Below are 14394 nucleotides of genomic sequence, written 5' to 3' on the forward strand. Positions count from 1 at the left end.
CTCAGAGATCTTGAATCTATAGAGTCATCATTTTGTGCTAATGTGACGTCATGTTTTGATGACTCAATAGCGGGACCCTCTTTCTGAAAAGAAAGCGAAAGAGTGCGTAAACCAAAACATCACTCAGCACATCTGCTTTCGAGGAGCCCATTATGAGTTCATCAACATCTTTCACACACTCATTCCTGCTCAATAGCCCTGAATATTACATGCACTGCTTTTGTCTTATCAAAACCTTTTCAGTGATGGGTACGGATGTTTTTTTTAAATTAAATGTATACAAATTTACTCTGGTTCTAACAGAGACATGCTGGAAGGAGAAAACCTGCTAGTTAAAAAAACATAATGGCAGCTGTGGGAACAAAGCCTGTTTCTACACGTTGGTTGGTTGAGAATAAATGAGAATACTATAGCGCTCTCCAGGTATTATTGGCCTTTTGCTCTAAAACTGGGGTTTTCAAAGTGTTATAAGCCCAAAGTATCCTAGAAGTATGGTTCACATGGATTAAATATCATTATCAGAGAACTAGTATCTAAGTACTAGTATCTATTGAACAAGTACTAGCATCTAGTAATAGGTACTGGTATCTAAAAAATAAGTACTAGTACCTAATGAATAACTACTAGTATCTAATAAATACGTACTAGTCACAATTGGAATACATAGTCAGAACTGAATAGTTAATATCTGAATGACAGGTCCCCATAGAAGTCAATGGCAAAAATTGAAAATGTGTTACGAGTAACAAAAGAATAGTTACTAGTCACTATCGAAATAAGTAGTATCTAATGAATAAGTTCTAGTATCTAATAATAAGGACTAGTAACTAATTAATAAGTAATAGTATCTAATAAATAAGTACTAGTACCAATTTAATAGGCACTAGAATCTAATTAATAAGTACTAGTGTCTATTTAATAGGTACTAGTATCCAATGAATGAGTACCAGTCTCTAAAAAAATAAGAACTAGTATCTAATGAATAACTACTAGTAGCTTTTAAAAAGGTACTAGTATCTAAAGAATAGGCACTAGATCCTAAAGAATAAGCACTAGCTAATGAATAAGTACTAGTACTTAATGGAATAGATACTAGTATCTAAAAAATAAGTAGGCCTACTAGTAGCATGAAAATAGAGACTAGTAGGTATTAAGGATTAAATGTTAAAACGGCTTGCCATAGTAGTACAAGTACAACCATATCCTGAACCTGTGTGGACTCTGGTCTTTGGTGTTTTATGCCCCCAACGTCGCCTTCCAGGCAGCGAGGGGATGGGTAGGTTTAAGGTTGGGGGTAGGGTTAGCTGCCTCTAAGGAGCCATTGGGGGCATAAAACACCATCGAGCGTGGACTCTGTACGCTCATCTGACGCATTAGCCTTTAATTAGTTTGCATCATTTATGTAATTACTTTTGCATACATAAAAAGGTCAATTGTCTATTGTAAATAGTGTAGCACCGGGCCTAAAACTAACTACACTTGCCAATGGCCTGTGACTGCAGAAAATTTACCGGCCATAAATATTTTTTCACTGGCCATGAAACTGCAAAAACAGGAAATAATGACACCAAAGGTTTAGATATCAGTGAAAATTCACAATTCTCTATTCAAATTTCGATACCTCAGCTAAAACTACTAGCCTAACTAATATAAATATTAAAGACAAGTAAACTGTCTGCAAGCAATAGCACTAATAAATACAGAAGAACAATGATACAAATTAAATAAACAGTGCTTTTCAGGTTTTTCAGGTAGGTCTAATAGTTGTTTTCAGGTACAGAAATTGAATAAATGAATAGCCTGATAGCCACTACATGGCCTTCACTGTATAAATTAAATATAGATTCATCCTTAATAAAGTTACTCAGTCAAAAGCAGTGAGTGATTTTTTCTTTGTGATCCAATGTACTGATACTGTACACATGCATTGTCTTTCTCGAACAAGTTTATGTTCACTTAAGCCATAACCGACTAGGAGTTTACTAGGATAATCTACGAGATGGGCATGTTTTAAACATAATTTTGTGTGAATTTTTTCGTTCAAGCACAAGAAGACGCGAAAGAGAGCTCAATTCAATATTTGCTCGCTGACGCGGCTTTCTGGATGCGCGCTTCAGACGTTTGTGCTTACAAAACTTCTCACACAACGCGTGAGTAATGAATTGAGGTTCTTTCGCATCTTCTTGCGCTTGAATATGTCAAATTGTGAGGCTCGAAGTTTCACGACGATGCAGCACTGGCCCATCAACATTCATTCACAGTTGTTCACGTTCATGTTCTCACAACATTGCATTGTTGGGATTCATAAAAAATCTTGCCGGCCACCTGGAGATTGGAACCCTTTTATATACTCGCCAACTCCGATTTGTACTCGCTTTTGGCACTTGGCGAGCGTTAATTGTATAAAAAAATATATGAAGCACAGCTCACACAAATGTCACTTTCAAACCAAGCAGCCTTCTGTTAGTCAGCTCGGCAAATTCACCTGACCAACTTGAAGACGACCGAAATCTGCGTGGGGAACTTTTTCGTCCTCATGCAAAACTCCTGATCACATGGATTCCTATTGAAATTATCGAATAGCCCGCGGAAATTCCTAAAACAGCAATGTGACTGCAACTTTAGTCAACTGGCCTCTGACTAGGATACTTCATTTGTCTATTGGACATTTCTCTTCATCTTCCCCGAAATGTGTGATTTGTTTTCCAACATGCTTCACCATGAACACACCCTAGACAGCAATATGTAGTGGTGGAATCCACATGTAGCAGATGTGGCCCGGATCTGGGCCGACACTCTGTTACTGTCTGGGACGGGACACTTTTTACATCTTGAGACCCTGAGACTTATATGAAAAATAGTTTTATAGAGCTAAAGAAGCTTTTTTTGGGCAAAAAAAAAAAACGTTTTTGAGAGATTTTGGCCATTCCGTTTGGATATGAGTTAGCCTACAGGAATATATTGCCAAGATGGATGGACACTGAGTGAATTGCTTAAAAAAATAAATTGAAAATTGTGGCTTTAATAGTAGAAACAAATTTAAAATAACTGATGGAATTTGGCTGAGGTCAAATAATTTTGGCTTCATGACATGGTGAAGTCCTACGCATAAATAATAATTCTGCACACAAGGCGATATACTGGTGCACATCCCGTCTTTACTGAGTGGGTGTTCCTCTTTTCTCATCTTTTCATGTGGCCGTTTCCAATGAATCTGAAAAGGGCAATCGCTCTCATATTAGCCACCAAACGGTCCATAATGCTAATCTTACAGCCCACTCTCGTCAAAACCATCCGTTCTCCACCTCCTCCACAGGAAGAGGGAGATAATGCAGAAGCATTTCCACTGCACTCGCTTCTGTTGCTGAGGGGAATCTCATTTTCAGTGAATTCATTCATCAGCTTCTTCTCACTTCTCACGATCTTTGTTTTCTTGAGATCTCTTTCCCTTCTCACGCTGTGTTGCTGAAAATGATATTGAAAAATGCTAATTTGATGTTCTTGTGTCTCTTGTTTTGATCGTTGGTGTAAGAGGAAAATATCTCTCATTTCACACATTTAATTTGCCTTTATTTGAACTGTCTCATCCGTCGCTGCTCTCTCTCAGACAATAACACAACAATGCATGTCTGTCAGATCAAGACAATGGGGGTAAGAGGCTCTGTCACTTGAGCTCCCATATTACAGCAGCAGGTGGCGCTGTTTTACTTACTGATTTTAACACTGTGAGATGTTGGACTTCTGTCCAAGTGTTGTGCTGTGCTTTTTTTTGTTTTTAAGTCCTTCATAAATCGACAAGTCGTATATTTCTGTTTTGTTAGAAAGGCCCAAACCACCTATTTATTTTTTCTTACCCAAATTAAGTTCTTTCAACTTATTGTGTTTATGTCACCATTAATTAAATAAAATTGAGATTTTTTTATGGAATATTTATCATAAATAATTTATCCTTGCACAATTTTTTAAATTCATGTGCCCTCCTACTCTTTAATCAAAATAACCTCCCCTCCTTCTTGGAGAAACACCACAACCATCCAATCAATTCCAAACGGACAAAACCGTGGCATTGGTGTTGGCGATCTTCTAAAAATTTTAAAATTTAGATTATGATTCAGATCTTCCCATCTGCTGCAGCTCTCAAGTCTCATTCTCTATTGCACGTAATTGAAACTGGCATGTGACATTCACACAAGAATGGCATTTTGGTCTCAATGGTTTCTGCGAACCTGACATGTCACGTTTATTGGTCCTGTATTTAAATCTGAATGCAATCGATGAGATTTGAGCGCTGCGGTGAATTATCAGTGCGTAAAGACTTTAATTTTACTTTGTAATTGGAATGCACGAGTCATATGAAATGCATTTATGATGGGGATGTTGGAAGATCCAGAGGTGATCTATTCCCTTAAGAGATTCAGTTGTTGTTTGGTAAAACAATGGTGGAAAAAGATTTGTAACGTGATATGGAATTTAAAGTGATAAATTCTGTGATCATTTACTCACCCTCAAGTTGTTCCAAACCTGTATGAGTCTCTTTCCTCTGCTGACCACAAAAGAAGATATTTTGAAGAATATGGAAAACCAAACAGTTGATGGACCCCATTGACTTCCATAGTAGGAAAAAAAATATGGAAGTCAATGGGGTCCATCAACTCTTTGGTTACCGACATTCTTCAAAATATCTTCTTTGGTGTTCCAGAGACAAGACAGAATTTCATACAGGTTCGGAACAACATTAGGGTGAATCAATGATGACAGAATTTTCATTTTTAGGTGAACTATGCCTTTAAATTTGATTTCCACATGATTAATCAATGTGTTTTTCATGAGCAAAAAGCATTTTCACACTAGCCCTGAAAATCAGCAACACTTCTGATCTGAATCTTCAGTCTATGTGGAGACACACTCTTCACACGCTTTACTGATACTATAAAGTGGAAATTGAAAGGGCAGGGAAATCCAGCCAAATAACTTTCAGTTTCACCCAACCAAAACAGGAGAAAGACTAAATATGCTAATGTGAACATACACTGGATCATATACACACCCACAAAGGAACTATACACAACACATCAACACAAGAGAAGTCTAAGTATAAACACACACACACACACACACAAAGACCTTACCATTCAAAATCAGTACACGTAAGGCTGTGCCTGACATCAAGGCATCATCAAACTCATGCATTGACTGCATGAAACCACCAACCTCTTTTCTGAAAGTGATAATGTCATGCAAGGTTGGGCCTACCGCTTCACTTTGTCTAAATGTGCATCTGCTGCTGTGCTGGTTGGAATCTTCCACCGAGCTCGTTAGAAAAGCTTCAGTCTTAAGACAGACAGATCTGAGTCAGCGAAACAGCCGTTCTCATACCTGTGTTTGCGGCGGGTAGCGTCCGTCCCCCACCCCCACTTCCTCTGCAGTTTACAAGCTCTGCTAAGAATACACAGAAGCGTGGGCGTTCACAAAGAAAAGCTTCTTAGAATAATATCAAATAAAAATGGACCTGATTCAAACGATAAGCGCATATGCGTGCGCAATGGACAACGACGCAAGCGTTTCTCCAAACCTCGAAATGTTTGTTGCAGTGGCATCGCTGATGTCATCTGACACATGTGAACAACAGGTAGCATCATCTCAATAGACAAATGACTCACATCTCTCCAGCACCCAAGGATGGAGGATAAGATGAGTCAGAAAAACTGTACATCATGAATTTAAAAATAAATGTGCAGGTAAAGCAAGAATCACAAATGAAAGTGTCACTGTAGCTGGAAAGGTCAAACCGCAGCATTACGGATCATTGCTTAAATGACGAATCATGCACCGCGTTATATAACTGCGTGTAAGGATGACTTAGAGCAGACTGAGGTTTGGCAGAACTTTATTTTGAGCAGAAAATCCATTCAAAATGAACAAACATTCATTTAATGTACTTGAAATAAAGTGTTGTGCAGCTGATGCAGAGAGATTGATCATTCAAATAAATTATATCCACTGTGCAGATCCAAAAACATGAACATGTGCCACTTAGTATGCATAATATGAGATTGGCTATAAAGGGGTCGAAAAGTTTGAAACGATTAGAGAAAATGATTTAATTTTGCAATGAAATATTTCTGTGATAGTCAATGTTGTTGTATCAGGATTCTCAAACAAACAGAGCAAGTGTTTATGGTGATTACAAAATTACACACTTTATCATCGACATGAAATGGAAATTCACCCTATCTAGTCTGTAAATGTATGTCATAGATGTTATTGTGAATGTTTTTTTTGTTGTTTTTTTTTTTTTACTTTATAATGTTCAATCAAAATATCAACTCGATCTTTTCGACAAAACAACCTCATGGCAATTCTTACGTTTTGGCGAATTGGTAGCTAATTCGTATAAATTTGTACAATCACATTTGTACATTTTTGAATTTTATGCTTACTTTTTTTTCCTAAAAATCGTACATACAATTCGCATATGAATTCAAACAAAATCGGCATCTAGTCACATTTCCCTGTGAGATTGTGTTTAACAACAGACTTCTCTGGTAACGTACGTACTGTATGCAGGACATAAAGTCCTGTACAAAATACAATTTTGACATAATTTACGCTACTCAATAGAAAAAAAAAATACTATGGAAGTCAATGGCTAGGCTATATCAACAGTTTGATAACCAACATTGAGTTGGCTAAATGATCACAAAAATATTTGGGTGTACTATCCCTTTAAGTTGTTGTTTGAAATATTCACTAGCAATTTTTGAGTAGAAATTGTTTTTACACCAGTGTGTGTGTGGAACCCCCGCCATATTTGTATCTTTTCCGGTAATGTATTTCACTTGGATGTATGTCACAATATGAAAGAAAAGATCTTCCGTTTCATTGACTTGAAAGTATATATACTTTGTATAAGTATGTATATACAATTTTCAGACCTCACTGTATAGGCAAGGAATATCTTCAAATAGTTGCATATAATTTAATTAAATATTTATAAGAACAATGTAAAAAAAAAAATAATAAAAAAAAAATAAAAAAAAATAATAATAATTATTATATATATATATATATATATATATATATATATATATATATATATATATATATATAATATTTAAGATGTGCAAAGCAAAAGGAGCTGTGATATATTGCAATAGTATGATTTTACATATTGAGCAAAAATAAAGGTGCAATAAAAAATCATGTTCATCTACCTAAACAATTATTATTACAGCTGTTCTGAATTTATTCAGACACCTGTTGCTGAGGAGTCATGATCTGATTATATTATTAGTTACAGACATTATTAACCAAAGCCTATATTACATTAAGAAAACAATTTATGCTAAATGTGCCACAACTATAAAGATCAAACTGAAATGATCAGATATATTTTAAAATCTATATTTCTGCCGATCTTTTCTAACAGATGTGCAGAGCGGCAGGTGCTACACACAGAAACATTACAGGCTTTAGAACTTTTTTTTAACTACATTTTACTCTTATTGTTAGTCATTTTTATCTGTTTAAAAATCTATTCTGTATATTTATCATACAATCTCAAAAGATTAAGTTTGATTCCTTTTGATATGACCCCTCACATGTACTACTCATTTCATAATTCGTTAATTTGGCGTGTCTAGCTTGTTTTCAGGTGGAACAATTAGTTTGTACACTTTTAAAGGAAAAATAAATATAAAAATATCTAGTTTCCATCCAAATCTAGTGACAGCTTTTGTACCTTTTTTTCCCCCTGAGATTGTTTGGTAAAAGTCAGACTCCAGATTTAATCTAAACCATGAACACACCAAAGTAGTTCTCAGCAGCATTGGACAACACAACTGTGCAATTTTTCACCCTGACAAAGACAGCATCTCCTTTGTAGAGATGAAACATGCCGCTGAGGAAGCTGTTGTCTGTGATTCTCGGCCTCTGGAGTTTAAGATGAAGCCTAGAGGACTGGAGAAGCAGAATCTCAGACCCATATCGATCTGTAGTCCGCAGTACAGAGTGGGTGCATGTGATTTTATCATCTTGGAAGTGGATCTTAGAGTAGACGGAATAATATCCCTCTTTCTCTATGACGAGTTTTCCCTCAGCTGGCTTGAGTTTGACTTGGTGAAGGATGGATTCATGATGCTCATTCCACAGCACGACTCCATTAACAGTTGAATTCCCAGCTACATGGGAGAGGACAGCATTAGCACTCAAATGTTTCAGCACTTGACTGAATTTATATTTCTCATGATTTTAAGGAAAAGAAAATCCAGCTAACAAGTGTCCAACATGCATGTGCAATTTGCTTCCATTTGTGTTACTTCAGTTCTGATTACTTGGAAATATTCATACTGAGTAGACATTGGATTGGTAGTGTTGATTGTCAATAATGCCAAATAAACTAAACCTAACGGCTAAAATAATAATAATAATAACAGATGTGAAATTACTTGTCAGTTGTGCCATTGGTTTTGATGGATTCATTTCTCCAAGTTGTTTGTGTTTTTCTTTCTCTATAAAAAAAAGCACAAATTTACCATAGATTTAAGCGCAATCTGATATTCTTCATATGCCATGTTTAACTAGAATTTAAAAATGCAAAACAATGTAACGCATCAAAGTAAACTTGTATAAACTTGTTAAAGTGATCTTTACCTTTTTTTCTCATGGCAAACTCAGGTTCATTTGTAGGGGTCTGAAAGGAGAATAATACATTTATAAAATTCACTTTCAGTTTATGATTTTTTAAATGCCTTGGGTGAAAACACCTCAGAAAAACATTACAATGATGTATGCTGCTTCTGCGGCGGATATTGTGTCTTCATAGCAGCAAACTCCTGCACCTCATTTGTTGTAAAATAACATCAGTTTATAAGCATCACCTCTACATTTTCTGACCCAGATAGCACACGTATGTCTTGTTGTCATCTGGAAAATATCTGTTGTGTACAAACTCTTACATAAAAACTTATACTTCAAGTTTATTTTATTAAGTATACTATGTTCAAGTTTATTTTACGTATAAGTAAACTAATATCAATTTACTAGTAGTAAACTTGTACTATTTCAATACCTACAATTATATGATTAAATTGGCCCACTTTTTTGTATATAAAAGTATACGGTTACACTTTATTTTAAGGTGTCATTGTTACAGTGTAATTATATATTTAAGTACTGAGTAATATTAAGCAACTACATGTATTTACTATAGGGTTAGGGTAGGATTAGGGTTTGGTTGAGGGTTAGTTGCATGTAATTATGCATACACTGTAAAAAGTGAACAGTTGGATCAACTTAAAAAAATTACTTCAGTTGGTAACAGCTAAAGAAATTAAGTTTTCTCAACTTAAATTATCACATTTTATCGTGAAAAACGTGATAATTTAAGTTGAGAAAACTTAATTTCTTTAGGTGTTACCAATTGAAGTAATTTTTTTAAGTTGATCCAACTGTTCACTTTTTACAGTGTAATTTACTGTTATTACTATGGTAAGTAACATATATGTAACAAGGACACTAAAATAAAGTGTTACCAAAGTATACTTTTATGTGTACTATAATTGTAACAGTAAACATTGACTAGTTTACAACTACGTTTCTCAATTTTACTGCATCTGTAATACAAGTGACTTATAAGTACTAGTAGTTTACTATTTAAATACTTGTAGTCTTTTTTTAAGTTTATAAAAGTAGACTTTGATGTATACTCTCAGTAAACTACAAGTTTAGTAGTTTTATACTGTTTTCTGTTTGTTAAGTTTTCTTTATAACTCAATATTTTTAAACAATGTAAGTTTTTAAGACAGTATGTAAAACTATGTGAAAAAAGTATTTAATAGGCTACTCAATCAAAAGAGTAAACACAACTACAAGCCAAGTATACTTACTTAATTATACTTTTAAATATCTTAATCAAAAGATTGAGTACAAGTATAGTCCAAATACACTTAGACTTTTCTGTCTATGTAAGTCAAGTATACTTAAGTGCAATTTTAAGTATATTTCTGAGAAGTACATAAAGTATATTTCTGAGAAGTATATAAAAAGTAGACTGAAAGTAGTTTAGTTTAAAAGTATACTAATAGCACACTTGAATAAACTTTTTCATAAGGGAACATCTGATAAACATCTTTTAAAAAGCAATTTACATACATTCTAAATCATAAACATCTTCAAGACATCTTCTAAATGTCTATATAACATCTGACAGGAAACGGCTTAGAGACGCATTGCAGATCTAAAAAATACGTCTCTCAGATGAAAACACACACATCAAATAGAAGTACGTGTACTATGAGGGTATAATGCTTCATATTTAACTACTTTTAAAGTTTTTATTAAATAGTGGGTATTTATTTGGCACAAACAAATTCAGGATTTCATGTTATAGATCTTATTGTGAATAATTCATCAAATTTTCCAGTGAAATCATTTAGTGCTTAAACCCCATCCCTGTAAGCTCACGTTCATCAGCCTCCACTTTTGAGAGCAACGTCCACTTTTAAAAATCCAATCAACAACCGATGCAACGAAGCAAGTCGCCGCACTACAGGTTTTATTTTCGCGGATGTATGTGACGATACGGAAGAAAAGATCGGTCGCCACTTCCGCTTAATCGTGACTTACTGGAACACATTTTACACTATAGCTATATAACTTTTTAGTTTTTACAACTTTATTTAAATGATCTCATATAGCATATGAAAACATTATTGTTTAACAAAATAAAATGCTGTACGTTTGGGAATACGTCTGAGACTCAAATGAGTCAACTAATCATTTTCTTGAACAATTGAAACAAACCGCCTGAACTGACTTTCCAACATTTCTTGAGAGCTTTATGACACTATTAAAAAAAAGCAACTAATATAATGTTCGCTCGGTTGTAAGGCTGTGCATAATAATAAATAATGTGCATATAAACAGTGGTGTACAGGCTTACGTTATCAAGCACTGCTAATGTGTAAACCAAAAATGTGAGTGGTTACTTGAACTTAGTTATCAATGAATTACAAGACTTGAATTTCAAACATCCTCCAGTTGACTTAATTTGTGTCACACTGCTACATAAGATCAGATCAAAACCCATTTCTCATAACCGTGTTTATTATAGGTCACAGGTTAGGTCAGGAAACCACAGCACGCTATGTGGTTTGAGCACCAACAGGTCTGTCCAGCTACATTTCTGCAAACTTCATGTAAAGGGAGGAGCCTGACAGAAATTCTGTTTCATTGTTGTATTATTTCAATAGTCCACTTTAGACATTCTACTATAAGTAACTTTGCAACTATATATCAACTAACTCTCATTAGAGTATTAGTAGACTGTCTGCTTAATATCTGCTAACACTTTATTTTGATGCTCCCCTAACAGACATTCTACAGACTATTAGTAACTTTGCAACTACGTCAACTTATTCCACTAACCCGAACCCTAACCTAAAAGTCGACTAATACTCTAATGAGAGTTAGTCGACATGTACCGTGTTGCAAATTTTAATTTGAGTTCAATATCATTTTAATTTTGATGTCTGAGATAACTAAATGTTACTGATCAACCACAATGATAACCTGAATAACATTATGAGAAAGAAAATCAGGAGGCTGAGATAAAACCCCAGATGTGTCTGAGATGAACTGATAGTGTTGATGCTGAATGAAAGTTGGACTGGCTGGTACTTACAGGCTGTTCTCCGGTTGAGTACATACGGTAGATGAAACAAGCTTCAATGGTCATTCCACACAGAGCCACAATGACCAGGATGACCAGCAGCGTCTGGATCTTATTCTGCCGCTGTCTATAGCCGGGTTTGGGCGGCAGCGGAGGGGGTCTCGTGGGGCTATCCACCACAAACACCGAAGGATACGAAATTTTACCTGGAGCCATGTGCATACCGTCTCTGGCCACGTTACAGATGACAAGTGCACATCCAGAGAAGTGCAACAAGACCCACTGCAACACAATGAGAGCAAGACCCACTGTCAGAGCAAGAGATAACCATCACTCATAAAAGCCCACAGGTGGGCGGACGATGCATGTGAGCCAAAAAACTGTCAGACCACTCTCAGAATTTGCATGCAAACCTGTAAAGCTGTCTCAAGCGATGGTTAAAGCAAAATCTGCAACTGGCGAAGAAAAATGTGCAACGTTTAAATCTAATTTGGTTTCAAAACGAGTAAAAAAAAAATACATCAACGGTAAAAATCAGATTTTTTTTTTTTGTCTTTCAGACTGACATATTCCGTTTGGGTCTGAGTAGGTTGGAGGTGGAATCTATAATGGGATTTAGTACAAGACGTGGTGCAAAAGCCTACACGTGCATTTTCATGACCATGCAACTGGCCCACCAATTCACACCTTCCTCTCTCCTGTGCATCAGCTCTCAGCCACAGCTTCCCGTCCTACATATACACACGCTTCTTTACTGTTTAACCCTTACACTGTGTTCACAACCCTGTAACAAAGGTGGTCCAAAAATGACCGTCCTTTTAAAAATTGCTTGTAAATCTCTCGTTATGCTATATTATCACCAAATATTGGATTCAATCTTTTTGTCAACTTGTTTTCTTTCAATTAGGACCGGTTTTGTATTTATTTTTGGAACTCATTGATCTGAGATTACACCTCAGTATTTGAGTGAAAAAAGCATGATTTTTGGATTATTTTGTCAATATTCAACAACATATGGGAACAATTGTACTGTTTATCACACTAATGTTCTTTAATAGTTAACTAGGAAGTTTTTTAAATGCTTTTATTTTGTACAAAATGGAACAAAGTCACACTTGTGGCGTTCATGGCCTTTATTTACCGGCCTACAAAATATTTATATCTGATTGATTATAGGCCTGAGGATAAAGTTCATTTCTGAACTTTTTGGGGGAATCCCCAAAAATTACAAGAATTATCCCAAAATGTTGGGGTAGCTATACTCTGTGTGAGCAAAGTCACTAAGTCTTAGTCCAATGTGATTAGGTTAACTAGCATTTTCGGGAAAGAGAAAATCCTCTCCAGGTAAAATGACCCGAACACAACATAAGGGTTAACTTGGCTGTAGAAGAAAGACATTTAAAAACACTTCACACAAACCCCAAATAAGTCGTTTTGGAGCAGTAGAACACAACAGAGTAGTGACGGTCATTGCAGGCCGATGTACTATTTTTGTTTTGTTAAAGTAGTGTGCACATGAGAGCAAAAGGGTAACAATAGTTCCATTAGATCAGTAAACACAAGTATAGTTGAGCTGATCTAAAAATAAATGCAAGCAGACTGAGAGAGAGCCATCTGCTGAGAATAGAATACTCGTTCAGTCCATATTTAATATTTCATGGTATGTCATATCTTGTGACATACCAAACCAACATCAAAGAAATAGTAGTGACTTTGTTGTTGCCAGCATCTGGGCCAAAATGTTGTCCTTAAACTCACCGCAAAGTCAACATCCAACAGCTTATGCATCTGTGCCTGCATGCAGAGAGAAACTCTCCACACCAGCAGGTGGCAGTAGTCTGGATTCATCGGTCAAAAAAAGAAGCGAAACGAAGGCTGAATCCAAAAATCGCCCCCTATAACCTCAAATAGTTCATTATTTGAGGGGACAGCCATTTGTAGTGGTGTCCGAAACAATATTGGACGTTATTGAGTGCACTTATTCAATGCATCGCAATTACGAATGTACAACAGGTGTATGTTCAACCACTGTCCGAATGCGCTCACTTGTTTTCATTCACTCCTTCAAGTGAACATTATTAGTGGACTAACATAGGGAATAATAAATGAGGGTTTAGGGGGCGATTTCAGATTCAGCCTAGGACTGCAGATATACAGTACAAGAAAAGCACTTCCTTACCGTTTTGAATGTAATTCATGTTGATCAGTTGGTCTTCACTTTCCTCTTTCCATATGGCAATGTCATAATGAAAATATTTGCGTATTAGAATGCTCCGATAAGATCGCAGAGCGTTCTGTGTTCCATCGTGATTTTGATTGTTTGCCTGCTTTCGTCACTTTCTCAATTCTTCTAAGCAGAACAGCCAATCAGAGGCTCTTTCTCACCTACTGCCCAACACCGATTCAACACGCCGACGGGATCCTTTAAACATGAAATAATTACAGTTTGAATGTCAGCCCAACCGTGCTTGCTTGGCGAGTGAGAACAAAATCTTATTGGTTCTCGCACTTGATCGGCAAGATCACTTTATATTAAATCTGTTCAACATATAAAGCGATTTTATATGTTCAGAAGACTTGAATTACACGTCAATTCATATGGTTTACTTTTACAATGTCTCTGTGAATCGTTAAAGCTTTACAATTTTGGATAGACAAAAATGAGGAGAAAATTAAAAAAAAAAAAAAAAGTGGGGGAAAGTTACTAAGCATTGCATTAATAT

General features: G+C 35.7%; 1 protein-coding gene across 2 annotated transcripts; it reads right to left on the reverse strand.

Moving 5' to 3' along the window:
* Positions 1 to 7143: 7143 nt before the first annotated feature.
* On the reverse strand, positions 7144 to 13973 carry LOC307170748 (TNF superfamily member 14). Of its 2 annotated transcripts, none has more exons than XM_079891994.1 (5): positions 13851 to 13973; positions 11684 to 11953; positions 8653 to 8692; positions 8448 to 8510; positions 7144 to 8180 (listed from the first exon to the last, which is right to left on the reverse strand). In XM_079891994.1, exons 2-5 carry the CDS (start codon positions 11891 to 11893, stop codon positions 7792 to 7794), a joined length of 702 nt encoding a protein of 233 aa, XP_079748120.1. In that variant the 5' UTR covers positions 11894 to 11953; positions 13851 to 13973; the 3' UTR covers positions 7144 to 7791. The 2 variants fall into 2 exon arrangements, with proteins under 2 accessions (XP_079748120.1, XP_079748119.1); XM_079891993.1 differs by having other exon boundaries at positions 11684 to 11979; positions 13851 to 13888.
* Positions 13974 to 14394: the final 421 nt, after the last annotated feature.

Source organism: Squalius cephalus (assembly GCF_949319135.1).
Source record: "Squalius cephalus genome assembly, chromosome: 1".
Taxonomy (NCBI): domain Eukaryota; kingdom Metazoa; phylum Chordata; class Actinopteri; order Cypriniformes; family Leuciscidae; genus Squalius; species Squalius cephalus.